Consider the following 14,562-nt stretch of genomic DNA (forward strand, 5'->3'; position numbering starts at 1 on the left):
ATCTACTTTTAGATATATAAGCCCAACACCTAAGAAGACAAAGAAACTGTCATCTATCTCCAAAGAAAAAAATAGGATCCTATAAATTGTTAATATACATAATAATAATTTTATTATTAAAAATAATAGGATCCCACTTATTAAGCATTTGCTATGTGCTAAGCCCTGGGATAACACTGTTTCATTAAAATCTGAGGAAGTAGATACTGTTTACTGACAAAGAAACTGAGGCTTAGGAAAGTTAAAAATCCAGACCCAACATCATATAGCTAGTAAGGCACTAGAGCCATGATCAAATCAAGATCTTAACTTTTTTCACTCTACATTAATGATTACTGACAATACAATGTATTCCAAGAACTACACTCACAGAAGTAGGCAGAACGTGCCAAATTTTTCAAACATACTAACGTAGAGAAAGAAATTTATGTGGTTTGGTTGCTATTTTTTTTTCTCTGCACCTGTGTGACTATAAAGCAAAAATAACCTCCAACAAAAACTTACAAAGATATTTTAGATATAAACATATTACTTTTTTAACCATTTAGACTTTACCTTCTAAAGAATTAAATAACTTATATAATAAGACTACTGTTATTTCATTCTATACTTCAATAACTTTCAAGATAATAAATAGTTGTGAACGGTTGTTGTCTACAATTACAGGATACATGAGTACTCCTACAATTTCCACAATTGGTTTATTTTTCACAGTAAAATTTAAGCTTAAAGAGACAGAAAACTGGTTTAGATGACACTTTTGACACCAAGTTTCTTATCTAACATCACAAAACTTGAGAATTTGCAAATTTCTCAATCAGCTAAATATTTCCATAGAAACATGCTAAAGAGATTTAAAGTAGCAATAGCATTTTTGGTTCTTTTGTTTTGTTAACAATAGCATATTTGAGCTAAACTATATACACACTAAAAAAATATAAAGTAAAAAGAGATGTAATTAAAAATTTTATACTTTGAACAGTTTGTGCAGGTTTTCTTGGGAGGAGGTGGTATGCAGACAGATGAAGAATATCCAGTGATGCATCGTGTGGAGCAAAAGAGCTGAGTAGATCCTGTCTTATGATAGGCGGTTTGCCCTTTATGAAGCATTTTTTTACAACCAGAACAAAAAACCTGAATAGCTACGGCTGGAACCAAAGGAAGCAGTATGTTTGGGCCAGATGATGCAAGAGAAAACTGAAAGCCTGGGGTCAACTGCTGGGCTACAAATACAAAAAAAAAGGGGGGGGGAGAGTTTTAGTATCGACACAAAAAAATACACATTCTCATTTTTTTGGATAAATTCTCAGTCTTGAAACCCAATATTAATGAGGCAATAAACACTCTAAAACAGGGGTTTTCAAACTTTTTTAACCATAACCCATAGTAAGAACTGTATTTCACATTATAACTCAGGAGACACATACATCTGTGTGTATGTTTATGTGTATAAGATTTAATAACTGAAACAGCAGTTCCATGAAATTATGTTTCCTTACTATATGCATCATACTTTAATATCTTATTCTAATCCCACTTTTTATCTCTTCATACATACATACATATACATATATATATATATGTAGTTTGTTTAAAATTTTAACTAATCTCCACACCAAACGTGGGGCTCAAACTCACGACCCTGAGATCAAGGGTCACACACTCCACTGACTGAGCAGCCAGGTGCCCCTCTATTCCACTTTTTAAAATGTTAAGACCAGCTACCCAGTTCAAAAAGTACTGCTTTAGGGGTGCCTGGGTGGCTCAGTGGGTTAAAGCCTCTGCCTTCAGCTCAGGTCATGATCCCAGGGTCCTGGGATCAAGCCCCACATCAGGCTCTCTGCTCAGCAGGGAGCCTGCTTCCTCCTCTCTCTTTCTCTGTCTGCTAGTGAGCTCTGTCTGTCAAATAAATAAATAAAATCTTCAAAAAAAAAAAAAAGTACTGCTTTATCTTAAGGAAAAAATGACTTACAAAAGGAGGCATTTTCCTTCAATTCTACTAGTGAGAACATAACAATATATATTATATAACAATACTAATCATAATATTAATCATAATTTTAACTCATACAATTCTATTTCTTACCAAGAGGACTATCACCAACAGAAAACACAGCACTGATTTTCAGTTCACTTTCTTGAGTTTTTGGCTTTGGGGCATATCCATACTCCTTAAAGAAAAAAAAAAAAAAGAGAGAAATGAATACAGTATCTAAATAAACTAGAAATTCAAGCAAAGAATTATACTGTCATAACTCTTCTATATTCTAATCACCTTCACAAATACCTCAAAAGTCAAAATTTATAAGTTATTAGATTAGATTTAATCCTCACAAAAAGGACCTTTCAGAACTGGAAAATCTTTCATGACAGTTGTAACCATTTTTCAAATGTAATCTCATATACAGGAGGCATACACAGCTATTTCAATGTTGAACACTACCTTTTTTTTAGACTGTGTTTATAAGGGAGCAATAAATAAAATTAAATCTGAATGATTCAGAGATTGGATCCAATTAGTAATTTTAGCCAACAGACTTACAAATGGTCATATCTGTTAATGGCAGAAAAGACAAAAGAGTTTCAATGCAATCTGTTCATTATATATAAAATCATCACAGGCTCAATCAGATTTATCCTAATCATACATTCTTTAAAATGCTTTAAGATAAAATATAATCATAAAACAAAATTTTAAAAATACACATATCTATTTTGAAAAATACTGTTCTTTATTTTGAAATCACAACCATCCTACATTTTTTTTGGTGTTAAATACATATTTCAAAATAAAAAGTTAAAGAAATAGTCTTATTTTCTGAAACAATGGTGATATAAACAGTAGTTGTATTTTTTTCTTAAAGATTTATTAGTTTATTTGACAAGACAGAGATCACAAGTAAGCAGAGAGGCAGGCAGAGAGAGGGGGAGAAGCAGGCTCCCACTGAGCGGAGAGCCTGATGCGGGGCTCGATCCCAGGACCCTGGGATCATGACTTGAGCCAAAGGCAGATGCTTTAACCCACTGAACCACCCAGGTGCCCCAGTAGTTGTATTTTTAATATCTCTTTATTTCGCAAAATAAATGACTGATAGGTCAGCTCCCAAAGTTACTTTACAAATTGCACTGGACTAATACATGCCAAAGACTAAGTACGACTGCATTAATTTACCACTTCCCATAGTATACATTATGATCCCAAATAAGCTGCTGCCAATCAGGCAGGAACTATGGTATGATATCTTTTTTATAGATGAGGAAAGTGAAGCTTAGAGGTAGATGGTTCAGCAATTTGTCCAAGGTCACAGACACATTAAGTGCACAGAAGGGAATCAAATCTAGGTCTCTCTGTTCCAAAACCCATGCTATCTCCCTCATAGATGTATAAATACAATATAAAAAAAATTACTATAGGGGCACCTGGGTGGCGCTGTTGGTTAAGCATCCAACTCTTGATTTCAGCTCAGGTCCTGATCTCAGGGTCATAAGATCAAGTCCTGCATTGGGATTGCACTAAACAGATAGTTTGCTCAGGACTCACTCTCCCTTTCCACCTGCCCCTCTTCTCACTCCCCACCTCTCAAATGTACTCCCTCCCTCTCTTTCTCTCTCTCTCTCTCATAAATAAATATTTTTTTAAAAAAATTACTATAATGGGAATGCCTGGGTGGCTCAGTTGGTTAAGTATCTGCCTTTGGCTCAAGTCATGATCCCAGGATCCTGGGATGGAGTCCCACATGGGCTCCTTGCTCAGGAGGGAGCCTGCTTCTCCTTCTGCCTGCCACTCCCCCTGCTTGTGCTCTTTCTCTGACAAATTAAATTTTTTGAAAAATTAAATTAAATTAAACTAAATTAAATTTTTAAAAATTACTACAATGAATTCAAACCCCAGACCCCACTGAAAAAGAAATTCTCCTGCTATAGTCTCCCATTTCCTTTCACTCATTGCACCTATCACAATACATCATCTCCTATTTATTTGAGTGATAATTTACTATGTCTAATACCCTTCTTCTTTCCTCCATAGACACAAAAGGACCATGCCCATTAAGGACAGGGACCATATCTGTTTTGTTTTCCCACCTTGGCACAATCAACATAACCTAACAAGAAGGCTATGGGTTCTGACAGCAGGCAGAAACAGATGTGATCTTGGCTCAAACAAGTTACTTAATCTCTTCCAGTTTCAATTTCCTTATCTATAAAATATATTATCTGATCCATATTGCCATTAGGGGGGATAAATGATTTATTACAAATGCAGTTTATAGCATTATACCTTACAGATAAACCAAAAGGTAAGCATAACTTACACACAAAAATTCTAGCTTTTATTATTTTCATAATTATGGCATTAAATATTCATTGAATGAATGAATCCAAGTGGATATTCTTAAACATTATACTTAAATAACAACATTTTTTTTTAAAGATTTTATTTATTATTTATTTGACAGGCAGAGATCACAAGTAGGCAGAGAGGCAGGCAGAGAGAGAGAGGAGGAAGCAGGCTCCCCGCTGAGCAGAGAGCCAGCTGCGGGGCTTGATCCCAGAACCCTGGGATCATGACCTGAGCTGAAGGCAGAGGCTTTAACCCACTGAGCCACCCAGGTGCCCCTTAAGTAACAATATTTATTGGCACTTGCAAAAAGAAGTTAAAAGTAATCTAGATACACCCTCCTTTAATTTACCAGAAAGAATCAATATAAAACTACTCTGCCTTATCATCAACTCAATCTCTAATATTTTTCTAATAAGCCTGTTAAATGTCCCTTTTGATTTACAAAGTAACTGTTCCAAACCTTCACCACTAATAAATCAATCCTATAAATTTCCTGCTCCCTGATATTTCAACTGTACCAAGAAAAAAAAGAAACAACTAAGAACTCCCTTAACACCCTGATTCTCTCCTCCACCATGCCTATAAATTGATCAACAAACTCTCCTCCTATGTTAAAGGAAAAAGCAATCTTCTTAACCATAACTAAAAACAGTACTTGCATTTGGGATCCCTCTGCTTCTCCCCTTTCAGCACTCCATATCACCGACATTTATCTTTAGCCCCTCACCACCTCCATGTTGGTTTTTTTCTCTCAGTTTATGAGAAATCTATTTCCTAAGGAACTACTGCCCTCTTCTCTGCCCTTCCAACCAGCCAGAGAAAAAGAAAAGAAAAATAAAAAAAATTATTTCCCTACTTCCTTACTTTGATTACCTCCTGAACCCAATGCTGTCAGGCTGCTGTTTCAATTGAAACTGGTGTTTTGTTTTATATTTATATATTTAAGTAATCTCCACTCCCAACATGGGGCTCAAACTCATGACCCTAAGACCAAGAGTGGCATGCTCTTCCAACTGAGCCAGCCAGGCAGCCCCAACTGAAACTGTTTTAAGATTAAGCAATCACCTTGCTGTTGCTTAACCCAATAAACAATTTTTTTAGGTTTTATCTTACATGGCTTCTCAGATATATCTGACACTGCCAATGATTCCATTTCATTGTCTTCTGGTTCTGTTACTTCAATTCATTACTATGTCTTATCACCCTTCATTGATCTTATATTCAGCCCTAAAGTCAATGGTTCCCAAATTCAGTGGCATCAAAAGCCCCTAAAGGTCTTGTTAAGACATAGATTCTTGGGCGCCTGGGTGGCCCAGTCAGTTAAGCATCTGCCTTCAGCTCAGGTCATGATCCTGGAGTCCTGGGCCCACATGGCTCCTTGCTCACCAGGGAGTCTGCTTCTCCCTCTACCCCTCCCTCCTGCTTGTGATCTCATTCTCTCTCAAGTGCTCTCTCTCTCTCTCTCTCTCTCAGATAAAAATCTTAAAAAAAAAAAAAAAAAAAAAAAAAGTAACAGAATGTTGGGCTTCCACTCCAGAGTTTCTAGCTCAGGAGGTCTGCAGCAGGGTCCAAAAATACAAATTACTATGAAGCCCCTCTGAAGCCCTAAATTAGTCCATTTTCTAATTTTCTATCTGGAGCTCTTCTCTCCTCTACTTTTGCTCCCTGAAAGATCTCATCCACATTCATAACTTCAACTATCACCTATATAGGACTACCAGATTTAGCAAATAAAAATATAAAAGCCTAGTCAAATTTGAATTTCAGATAAACAACAAATACTTTTTAAGTAAAGTATGTCCCAAGTATTGCATATAACATACTTATATTAAAAAATAATCACTATTGGGGTGCCTGGGTGGTGCAGTTGGGTTAGGCCTTCCTGAGTCTTGGTTTCTGCTCAGGCTGTGATCTTACGGTTGTGAGATCAAGCCCCTTGTTGGACTCTGAGCTCAGTGCTGAATCTGCTTGGGACTCTCTCTCCCTCTCCCTCTGCCCCTCCCCCAAGCTCACATTTTTTTCTCTTTCTCTCTCAAATAAATAAATAAATCTTAAAAAAAAAAATCACGGTAACCTGATAGTCAAATTTACCTAGGCATTCTGTATCTTATCTGACAACACTACACCTACAGGTAAATAACTTTCAAATCCCTAAATGCCATATCCATATATGCAGATGCCTCCCAGTGCAAGTTACCAGTTGAATGTCCCACTAGCCTCTTAAACAGATCCCAAACTGCACTTATTATTTCCCCCTAAATCCCGTTCCTTGCACCTCAGTAAGCAGTATCACCAAAAATTTAACTTACTGAGGACAGAAACTTCTAAGTATTCTAGGGACTCCTCCTTGACCCACATACCTCATATGCTATCTTTAAGTTTGATCAACTCTACCTAAATATTTTAAATATATTCTCTTTTCTTTTCTTCTTTGTTGTTGAAATACTCAACCACTAAATATACCACATTCTCTCACCTCTCCGTGACTTGGCACATACTATCTTCTCTGCCTGAAAACATCAACTGTCACGATTCAAGTGTTGCCTTGAAGCCTCCCGTTCCTCAGATTCAACAGACTCAAGGGCTCCTTCCGGGAAGATTCCCAATATACCTTACACAATTTGCTGTTACAATATTTACATAATACTGTGACTTTGTATCTGTACAGAGGCGGCACAAAGCAACAGAAAGAATACAAGTTTGAAGCCAGTTCCTATTCCAACTCTGTTGCTGCCTTTGAATTTGGTAAATTACCAACCTTTCTTTTCCTCAGTTCCCTCGTTTTTTTCAGTTCCCTCATTTGTAAAACGGGATAAAGATACAGCCCTCCTATGGTTGTAGAATTTAAATGAGAATGCACAAGACACGATTAGCATAGCTTTTGGTGAGGTGCACTCAATAAATAATTACCTCTTATTCCCACATCTCCCCCTTAACAGTATCAATTCCCTTGACAGTAGAAGTCCTGTCCTTTCGTCTTTGTAGCTCTTCTGTAGACAAAATAACTAACACAACTTAGCCTGCAGTATCCTGGGGAACGTTTTGGGATCTTGAACCAGACTGCTTGGGTTCAACCATGTACTAGTTGTGTGACCTTTAACAAGTTACTCTCTGTGTCTCAGCATCTTAATGGGTAAAGCAGGAAAAGTAATAGTATCTAACTCCTAGGGCCGTGCGCATCAAATGGATTAATATAGGTAAACTACTTACAACAATGTTGAACAAGTACTATGAAATTTACAGTAAGCAGGAATTAAAAACTCAAGGAACGAATGACAGCTCAACTGTAACTTGAGTACCCAGAACAGACTCTTAGTAGAGGTATTCCCCACTTGTCAAAAGTTCATGTAGTGCTACTTCACTTTCGCAAAAGACACTAGTACCTGCTTTTGCTAACCAAAAGAAATCTGAAGATTTCTGCTTTTATGAGAAAGGGCAAAAAGCAAAAACAGCCTTCAGCTTTGTTTTGCAGCAAGCAATTACAGAGGCAGCGTGCATCCCAAGAAGAAGTGAGAGCAGCTCCACCAAGCTCCTTTCCCAGGAAGCACACTCAGCCCCTCAGCGTCTACCATTTCAGCTGCTATAGCTCTGAACTATGTGAGCATCAGTGCTTTACCTTGGCTTATTTTGTGCCTCTGTTAGTATCACAAAGTTATCACAAAGGCTTAATTTAGTAATGCTCAAAAAATTTTCCATATAAATTAGTGGTAATCAGGGACGCCTGGGTGGCTCAGTTGGTTAAGCAGCTGCCTTTGGCTCAGGTCATGATCCCAGCGTCCTGGGATCGAGTCCCACATGACCAAGTCCCACATCAGGCTCCTTGCTCAGCAGGGAGCCTGCTTCTCCCTCTGCCTCTGCCTGCCATTCTGTCTGCCTGCACTCGCTCTCTCTCCCTCTCTCTCTGACAAATAAATAAAATCTTTAAAAAAAAAATAGTGGTAATCACTTCATTTTACATCATTTCATTAAACATTTTTTATTTCTTGCTTCCCATTTTCCAATATTCAAATGCAACATGGAAAACATCATACACTATTTGTTTAATTGGCTCTTCTATCATAGCCTGCCCTCTCAATTATGAAAAAAATTATAGCCTATTCACCTTGAGTAGCATTAATACAAACCAAAGAGAACAGAGTTGGCCCGATCTATTTAAATTTAAAATGTGAGCCATTGGGATGCCTAGGAGGCTCATTAGTTAAGTGTCTGCCTTCGGCTCTGGTCATGATCCCAGGGTCCTGGGATCAAGTCCTGTACTGGGCTCCTTGCTTAGTGAGAAGCCTGCTTCTCCCTCTGCCTGCTGTTCCCCCACTTGTGTGAGCTCTCTCTGACAAATAAATAGATAAAATCTAAAAAAATAATAACAATAATAAAATAAATAAAATGTAAGCTGTTGGGGCACTTGGGTGGCTCAGTTGGTTAAGCGTCCAACTCGATTTCAGCTCAGGTCATGATCTCAGGGTCTTGGGCTCTGCACTCAGCAAGGAGTCCACTTGTCGCTCTCCCTCAGCTCTTTCCCCCAACCCAGCTCACTCCCTCACTCTCTCTCAAATAAATAAATTAATTAAATTTTAAAAGAAATAAAATGTAAGCTGTAGAGGGATTTTCATTATTATAATTTTGATATTCAGAAAGAACATTCAACTCATAACACAATATTTGTTAAATTTATATATTAGAGACAAGGCATCATGAAAAAAAAACTTGGATCTAGAATTTTTAAAAACTGGTTTTGTATTCCAACTTTGCCATGGGACTCTGGTGAAGTTCCTTGTCCCTTCAGGCCCAGTTTCCTCATCTGTGAAACACAGGTTCTTTTATTTCCATTATTGAGCTTGTACCTTCAGCCAGTCATTGCACTAAAAATTGAGGATTTCAGACTCTGCATGAAAACAAAATTCGGTCTACGGCCATACCACCCTGAACGCGCCCGATCTCGTCTGATCTTGGAAGCTAAGCAGAGTCAGGCCTGGTTAGTACTTGGATGGGAAAACAAAATTCATTGACCTGCAGATGCCACAGCAAAAGTGAAAGCAATATACAATAGAAAAAAAGAGAATGATTAATTCTACCCAAGTGACCAACTGTTACAGTGTATCTCAAAGAGGAGAAAAATTTTTGCCAAGTTACCTAGTTTAGAACACCACAGGCAGAAGAAATGGCATGTGCAAAGGCAAGAAAACAAAACTCAACAGAATATGACTTCAAGTAAATTGCAGATAGTTTGCAGGTAAATAGATTCGAAAAGGTGGAAAGGATGACCAATGATACTGAAAACAAAAACACCAAAACATGGATAGTTTGGATGTTACATGTGATAAACTCATGTTTATCACACATGAGGAGACCAGGGCTTTAAAGAGAGAGATGTCATCAGATCTGCAGAGCTACAGTAGCATCAGTATACTGTGTCTTGCTGGGGACTGTGACTGAAGGAAAAAGGATGAGTAGGAAATTGTTATAAAAATTCAAATGAGAAAAAATGAAATAGGGATGAAAAGACAGTAAATACTTCAGAGGTAGAATCCACAAAACTTGGCAAACAAATGGTTACTTCTGGAAGAAGAAAAAGTATTTATCATCTGGGGGCAAAATAAATGTCATGGATGCCACCAGCCCCCACCCCACATCCTGTAGACACTACCTCAGATGCTTCTTAGCACAGCACTCTGGGAGACATAGAGTTGATGAACGAGACAAAACCTATTTGGCATCCCAGTCCTGGAATAATACTGCCTCTGAGATGGTATGAGAAATAAAATATTACCATTATTATTATTTTGTTATTATATTATTTATATTTTTAGTATTATTAGTTTGCTTATGCAGTAACTCAAGAGTATCAAGCAAAAGAATTGTGCAAGAACGACCTGGATGAACTAGAGGGTATTATGCTAAGTGAAATAAGCCAATCAGAGAAAGACAACTATCACATGATCTCTCTGATACGAGGAATTTGAGATGCAGGGCAGGGGGTCATGGGGGTTAGGGAGGGAAAAAATGAAACAAGATGGGACCTGGGAGGGAGATAAACTACAGGAAACAAACTGAGGGTTGCTGGAGTGTGAAAGGGGAGGGATAGAGGGTGGCTGGGTTATGACATTGGGAAGGGTATGTGCTATGGAGAGTGCTGGGAATTGTGAAGACTGATGATTCACAGACCTGTACCCCTGGAGCAAATAATACATTATATGTTAATTAAAAAAAAAAAAAAAAAGAACTGTGCAAGAAAAAAAAAATCATTCTTTGCCAAAACAACTAACCATGTCTCTATTGTCACCACCACAGATTTCTAATCTGGGTCCCTAAGGGTACCTAGATGATCTTTCAACACGTTTATCTTACCCTCCCACTTAAAATCCTGCCATCTCTTCCCACTGCTCTCTTCCCACTGAGTCTTCCCAGAAAGACCAAAATTCATAACATGGTCCCAAAGTCCTGCATAATCTGGCCTCAAACTATCTACAGAGCCTCATCCTAGAAGCAGGATAACGGGCTGGATTTGAATCTAGTCTGCCATTTATGAGCTATGATCCCTGGTAAACTGCTTGACTTCTTTGTACTTTGGTTTCCTCATCTGTAACCATAATAATATGGTTGTGAGAATGGTACCTGGAATAATCTAAGCACATATAAATATCAGTAAGTTAATATTTATAGTATCACAAATTATTATGATATAATATATAAATGTTTATATATAAACACTATCTATTAGTGTTGTTCTTATGATCGACATTACCATCATCGCTATTTTCATACCTTTTCTGTTCCAGGCTCACTGGTCTTGCAGTTCTTCAAAAGAACCACCCACCTTTCCAACTCAGGACTTTCCTATAAACAGATACCTCTGTCTGGAACGCTCTCCATGTCTTTGCCCAGTCAATTCATTCTTCATAATTCAGCTTAAAGATCCTTCCCTCAGGGAAGCCTTCCCTACTCAGCCTCTGCCCCCAACCAAAACTAGATCAGATTCCCCATTTTAGGCTTTTCTTGCATAGCACTTGTCATAGTTTGCAATTATACATATTATTTGATCAATTACTTGTGTAATATCTATCTTCCCTACTAACCTATAAGCTCAGTGAGGGGAGGGACTAAACTGACTCCTCAATCCCCTGGCATAGAATACAACACAAATACTTACAGAATGAAAGGAAACTACTGTCAGATCCAAGAGAATTAAAAAAAAAAAAAAAAAAAAGTTACCAAGTATAGAAAAACGATAATACATTTTACTTTCTTTTTACAAGAAAAAATATACGGTTACCAAGATCTTTTCTCATTTAAAGAGGAGAAAAACTAATTTACTCATCTAATGGGGAAAAAATTGGGGTTGTTTTAACATACAAGCCAGAAACTGCCTAACTAAAAATCTGTTCACCAGTTAGAAAAGAATAAAAAAAATTTTTTTAAATGAAATGAAATGCTTACTTGAGCATTGTCAGGTTCCTCTTTAATTTTGTCCAGAAGCCCCTGCTGTGGTGCCATTGCTTTGCCACATTCACCATCCAAAGGTTCTTTCATTCTAATTTTTTATGTAAAGGAATTCCCCAGTCTAAAACTAACAGATTTCTTCTTGATAAAGGATAGCTGGACTCCTAAAATACAACATAAAGGATTGGTACTCAGGTTTATTCCTTTTCTTTTCTCCTTCATGTTTATCTATATTAAAAGCTTTGTATTGAGCACAGGCTTCAGAGCCTTTGAAAATCAACTCTTCTGAGACCATAACTATTCCCCCTCTTACTGCCTTCTGCTCTTCTAATAGTTATCTTCGCGTAAGAAAAGTCTTCTGGGGCCACCCAGGAGGATCAGTTAAGCACCCAACCCTTGACTTCGCTCAGGTCATGATCTCAGGGTCCTGGGATAGAACCCCACTCCGACTCCAAGGGCCCAGAGCTGCGTGTGGAGCCTGCCCAAGAGTCTCTCCCTCTTTTCCTCTGTCCCTCCCCCTCCCTCTCTAAAAATAAATAAATAAGAAAACTCTTCTGGAAAAAAGATCCCCCCTCTCTAGTAACTTTAAAGACAAACACTTTGGCTTCTCAAATGTGGAAACTTACACGGGGAATCAGACCAGCTGGCCAAGATGTGGGAAGAAGTTACCAAGCACTAAGGGGAAAGAACTCGGAAGTACAATTCCTGACTCCGGGAGAATTAGTACTTGGAAGCCCACCTCAGCTTTAATTTCTCAAAGTGAGGCACACCAAGCTCCACACCCCCACCTCTAACCCAGCCTTTACTGGAAGCCTCCGTAAGGGCCCCATTTCTCGGCCTAACGATAGATGAGAGTTCCACATGCCACCATCAGTGAACAAAAGCTACGCCCTTGTTTAAAGTGGACCACCTGCACCTTCCAGGGTCTCCCTGGGGGGCCATGCCCACGAATTAGCCCCTCTGAGCTCTGCTTCTCAATAGCTTCCCTGTAAACAAGAAACTCTATTAGCTATCCAGCAAATTTCCCCTCCCCTAAGAGTAAACGTACTAAACCTGAGGCAAAAAGGAAGCTCCCCCAAAGTTGTCCTTATCCAAATAGTCAAGCCAGGCATGGAAATGGGCAACTGGTGGAAAAGCCTGTGGGGAAGAAGAGATGAGAACTTCTGACCACTTGCCACAGTTATAACAATCTACGGGTGCTCATCCCTCCTTCGTATATGGTATCGCTGCGAACGTCTCGTCCCCACCAATAACCCCCGCTCCCGTCACCGAGTACGAACGGGGCAACGTTGTATCCGATGGAGAGAACGCCACCCGCAAATCCCCATCACCACGTCCCTGCGGCGAAATCCGCACGGCGTAGCCGCGCAGCCCTCCCGGCACCGCCCCCGCCCCGTGCCGGCCTCGTCACGTGGCGCGCCCGCCGCCCCGCCCCGCCCCGCGCAGCCCCTGCAGCCGCCACCGGCGACTCTCACCTGCCGGTTGCCTCCCTGCTTTCGGGGAGCGCCGGGTGGGTAAAGAGGACTAGGACCCAAAGCTCCCCGCGCCGGGACGAGGTTTATTTTCTCTTATTGGAATTCTTCCGCCTGAACCATCGCAACGCAACACTCGGCCAACCGCGCGTGCGCAGCCCTGGTCTCCGCCCCTTCTTTTCCCGTCATGCTCTGGACCTGAGCTGAGTGGATCTTCCCAGGATTCCGTTTTCCTCAAGTTATGGTTGACTTCTTAAAGAGACCAAAACCCAAGGGTGAAAAGGTAAAAAAAAAAAAAAGAAAGAAAGAAAGAAAGAAAGAAAATTTAAAAAGGATTTGGGGCAGAAAGTTGGGGGCATTAGCACTATAAATAGTCTGCATTATTCTTTAATTCCCATTTCCAGAAAGATAGCCTACTAAGGAACATAGGAATAAGTAATGGCTGATATTTATTAAGCCGGGGCTTGCTAAAACACTCGGCATGCATCATTCCAACTAAATCCTCAGCACTACCCCAAGAGGTACAGTTTTCATCTCGGAGATGTAACTGAATAGATTAATTAACTTGCCCAAAGCCAAGATTCAGTATTTTTCATTCAGAATTGTTTTTTGATTTGTGACTGCTGTGTAATATTCCATTTTATGAATATGCTACAATTTATCTATTATTGATGTACATTTGCGATATTTCCAGGTTTGGGCTATTAGGCATAATGCTGCTGTGAACTTTCCCATCTTTTGTTGCACATATGCTAGGTTTATACGCAGCAATGAATGTGCTTCCTATCTATATCTAAAACTTAAGTGGATAACGTCAAGAAATTTTAGAAAGTGGTTTTTCAGTGGCACTCCCACCAGCCATCTATGAGAGATCCAATTGCCCCATATCCTTGCCAATAACTACCACTGTACATCTTTTTAATTTTAACCATTCTGGTGGGCGTATAGTGGTATCTCATTACGGGGTTTTTTGTTTGTTTTTGGCTTTTTAAGATTTTATTTTATTTTTTTAAGATTTTATTTATTTATTTGAGAGAAAGACAGTGAGAGAGAGCATGAGAGGGGAGAAGGTCAGAGGAAGAAGTAAACTCCCAGTGGAGCTGGCAGCAGGATGTGGGACTCAATCCCGGGACTCCGGGATCATGACCCGAGCTGAAGGCAGTTGCCCAACCAACTGAGCCACCCAGGTGCCCCTAAGATTTTATTTTAAAGTAATATATACAACCAAAATGGGGCCCAAACTCACCACCCAGAGATCAAGAGTCTCTCTTTACACCAACTAAGCCAGCCAGGTACCCCCTCATTTTGGTT

The 14,562-nt window shown here is 39.2% G+C and overlaps 1 protein-coding gene across 3 annotated transcripts in view; it reads right to left on the reverse strand.

The window, feature by feature from the left end:
* Positions 1-12,915, reverse strand: part of LOC111143033 (zinc finger MYM-type containing 6) — a 42,910-nt gene extending 29,995 nt beyond the window's left edge. The window contains exons 1-4 of one of the 3 annotated variants that reach the window (XM_022496455.1): positions 12,833-12,915; positions 11,777-11,943; positions 2,087-2,171; positions 974-1,223 (exon numbers count right to left, since the gene is read on the reverse strand). In XM_022496455.1, the coding sequence (XP_022352163.1) occupies positions 974-1,223; positions 2,087-2,171; positions 11,777-11,869 (428 nt within the window). In that variant the 5' untranslated portion in view covers positions 11,870-11,943; positions 12,833-12,915. Of the gene's footprint in view, positions 1-973; positions 1,224-2,086; positions 2,172-9,986; positions 10,025-11,776; positions 11,944-12,832 lie in introns of those variants that run through there. The other 2 variants (XM_022496456.1, XM_022496457.1) reach the window with 2 other exon arrangements.
* Positions 12,916-14,562: the final 1,647 nt, after the last annotated feature.

This window comes from Enhydra lutris, unplaced genomic scaffold (assembly GCF_002288905.1).
Source record: "Enhydra lutris kenyoni isolate GAN:26980312 unplaced genomic scaffold, ASM228890v2 scaffoldscaffold9, whole genome shotgun sequence".
Taxonomy (NCBI): domain Eukaryota; kingdom Metazoa; phylum Chordata; class Mammalia; order Carnivora; family Mustelidae; genus Enhydra; species Enhydra lutris.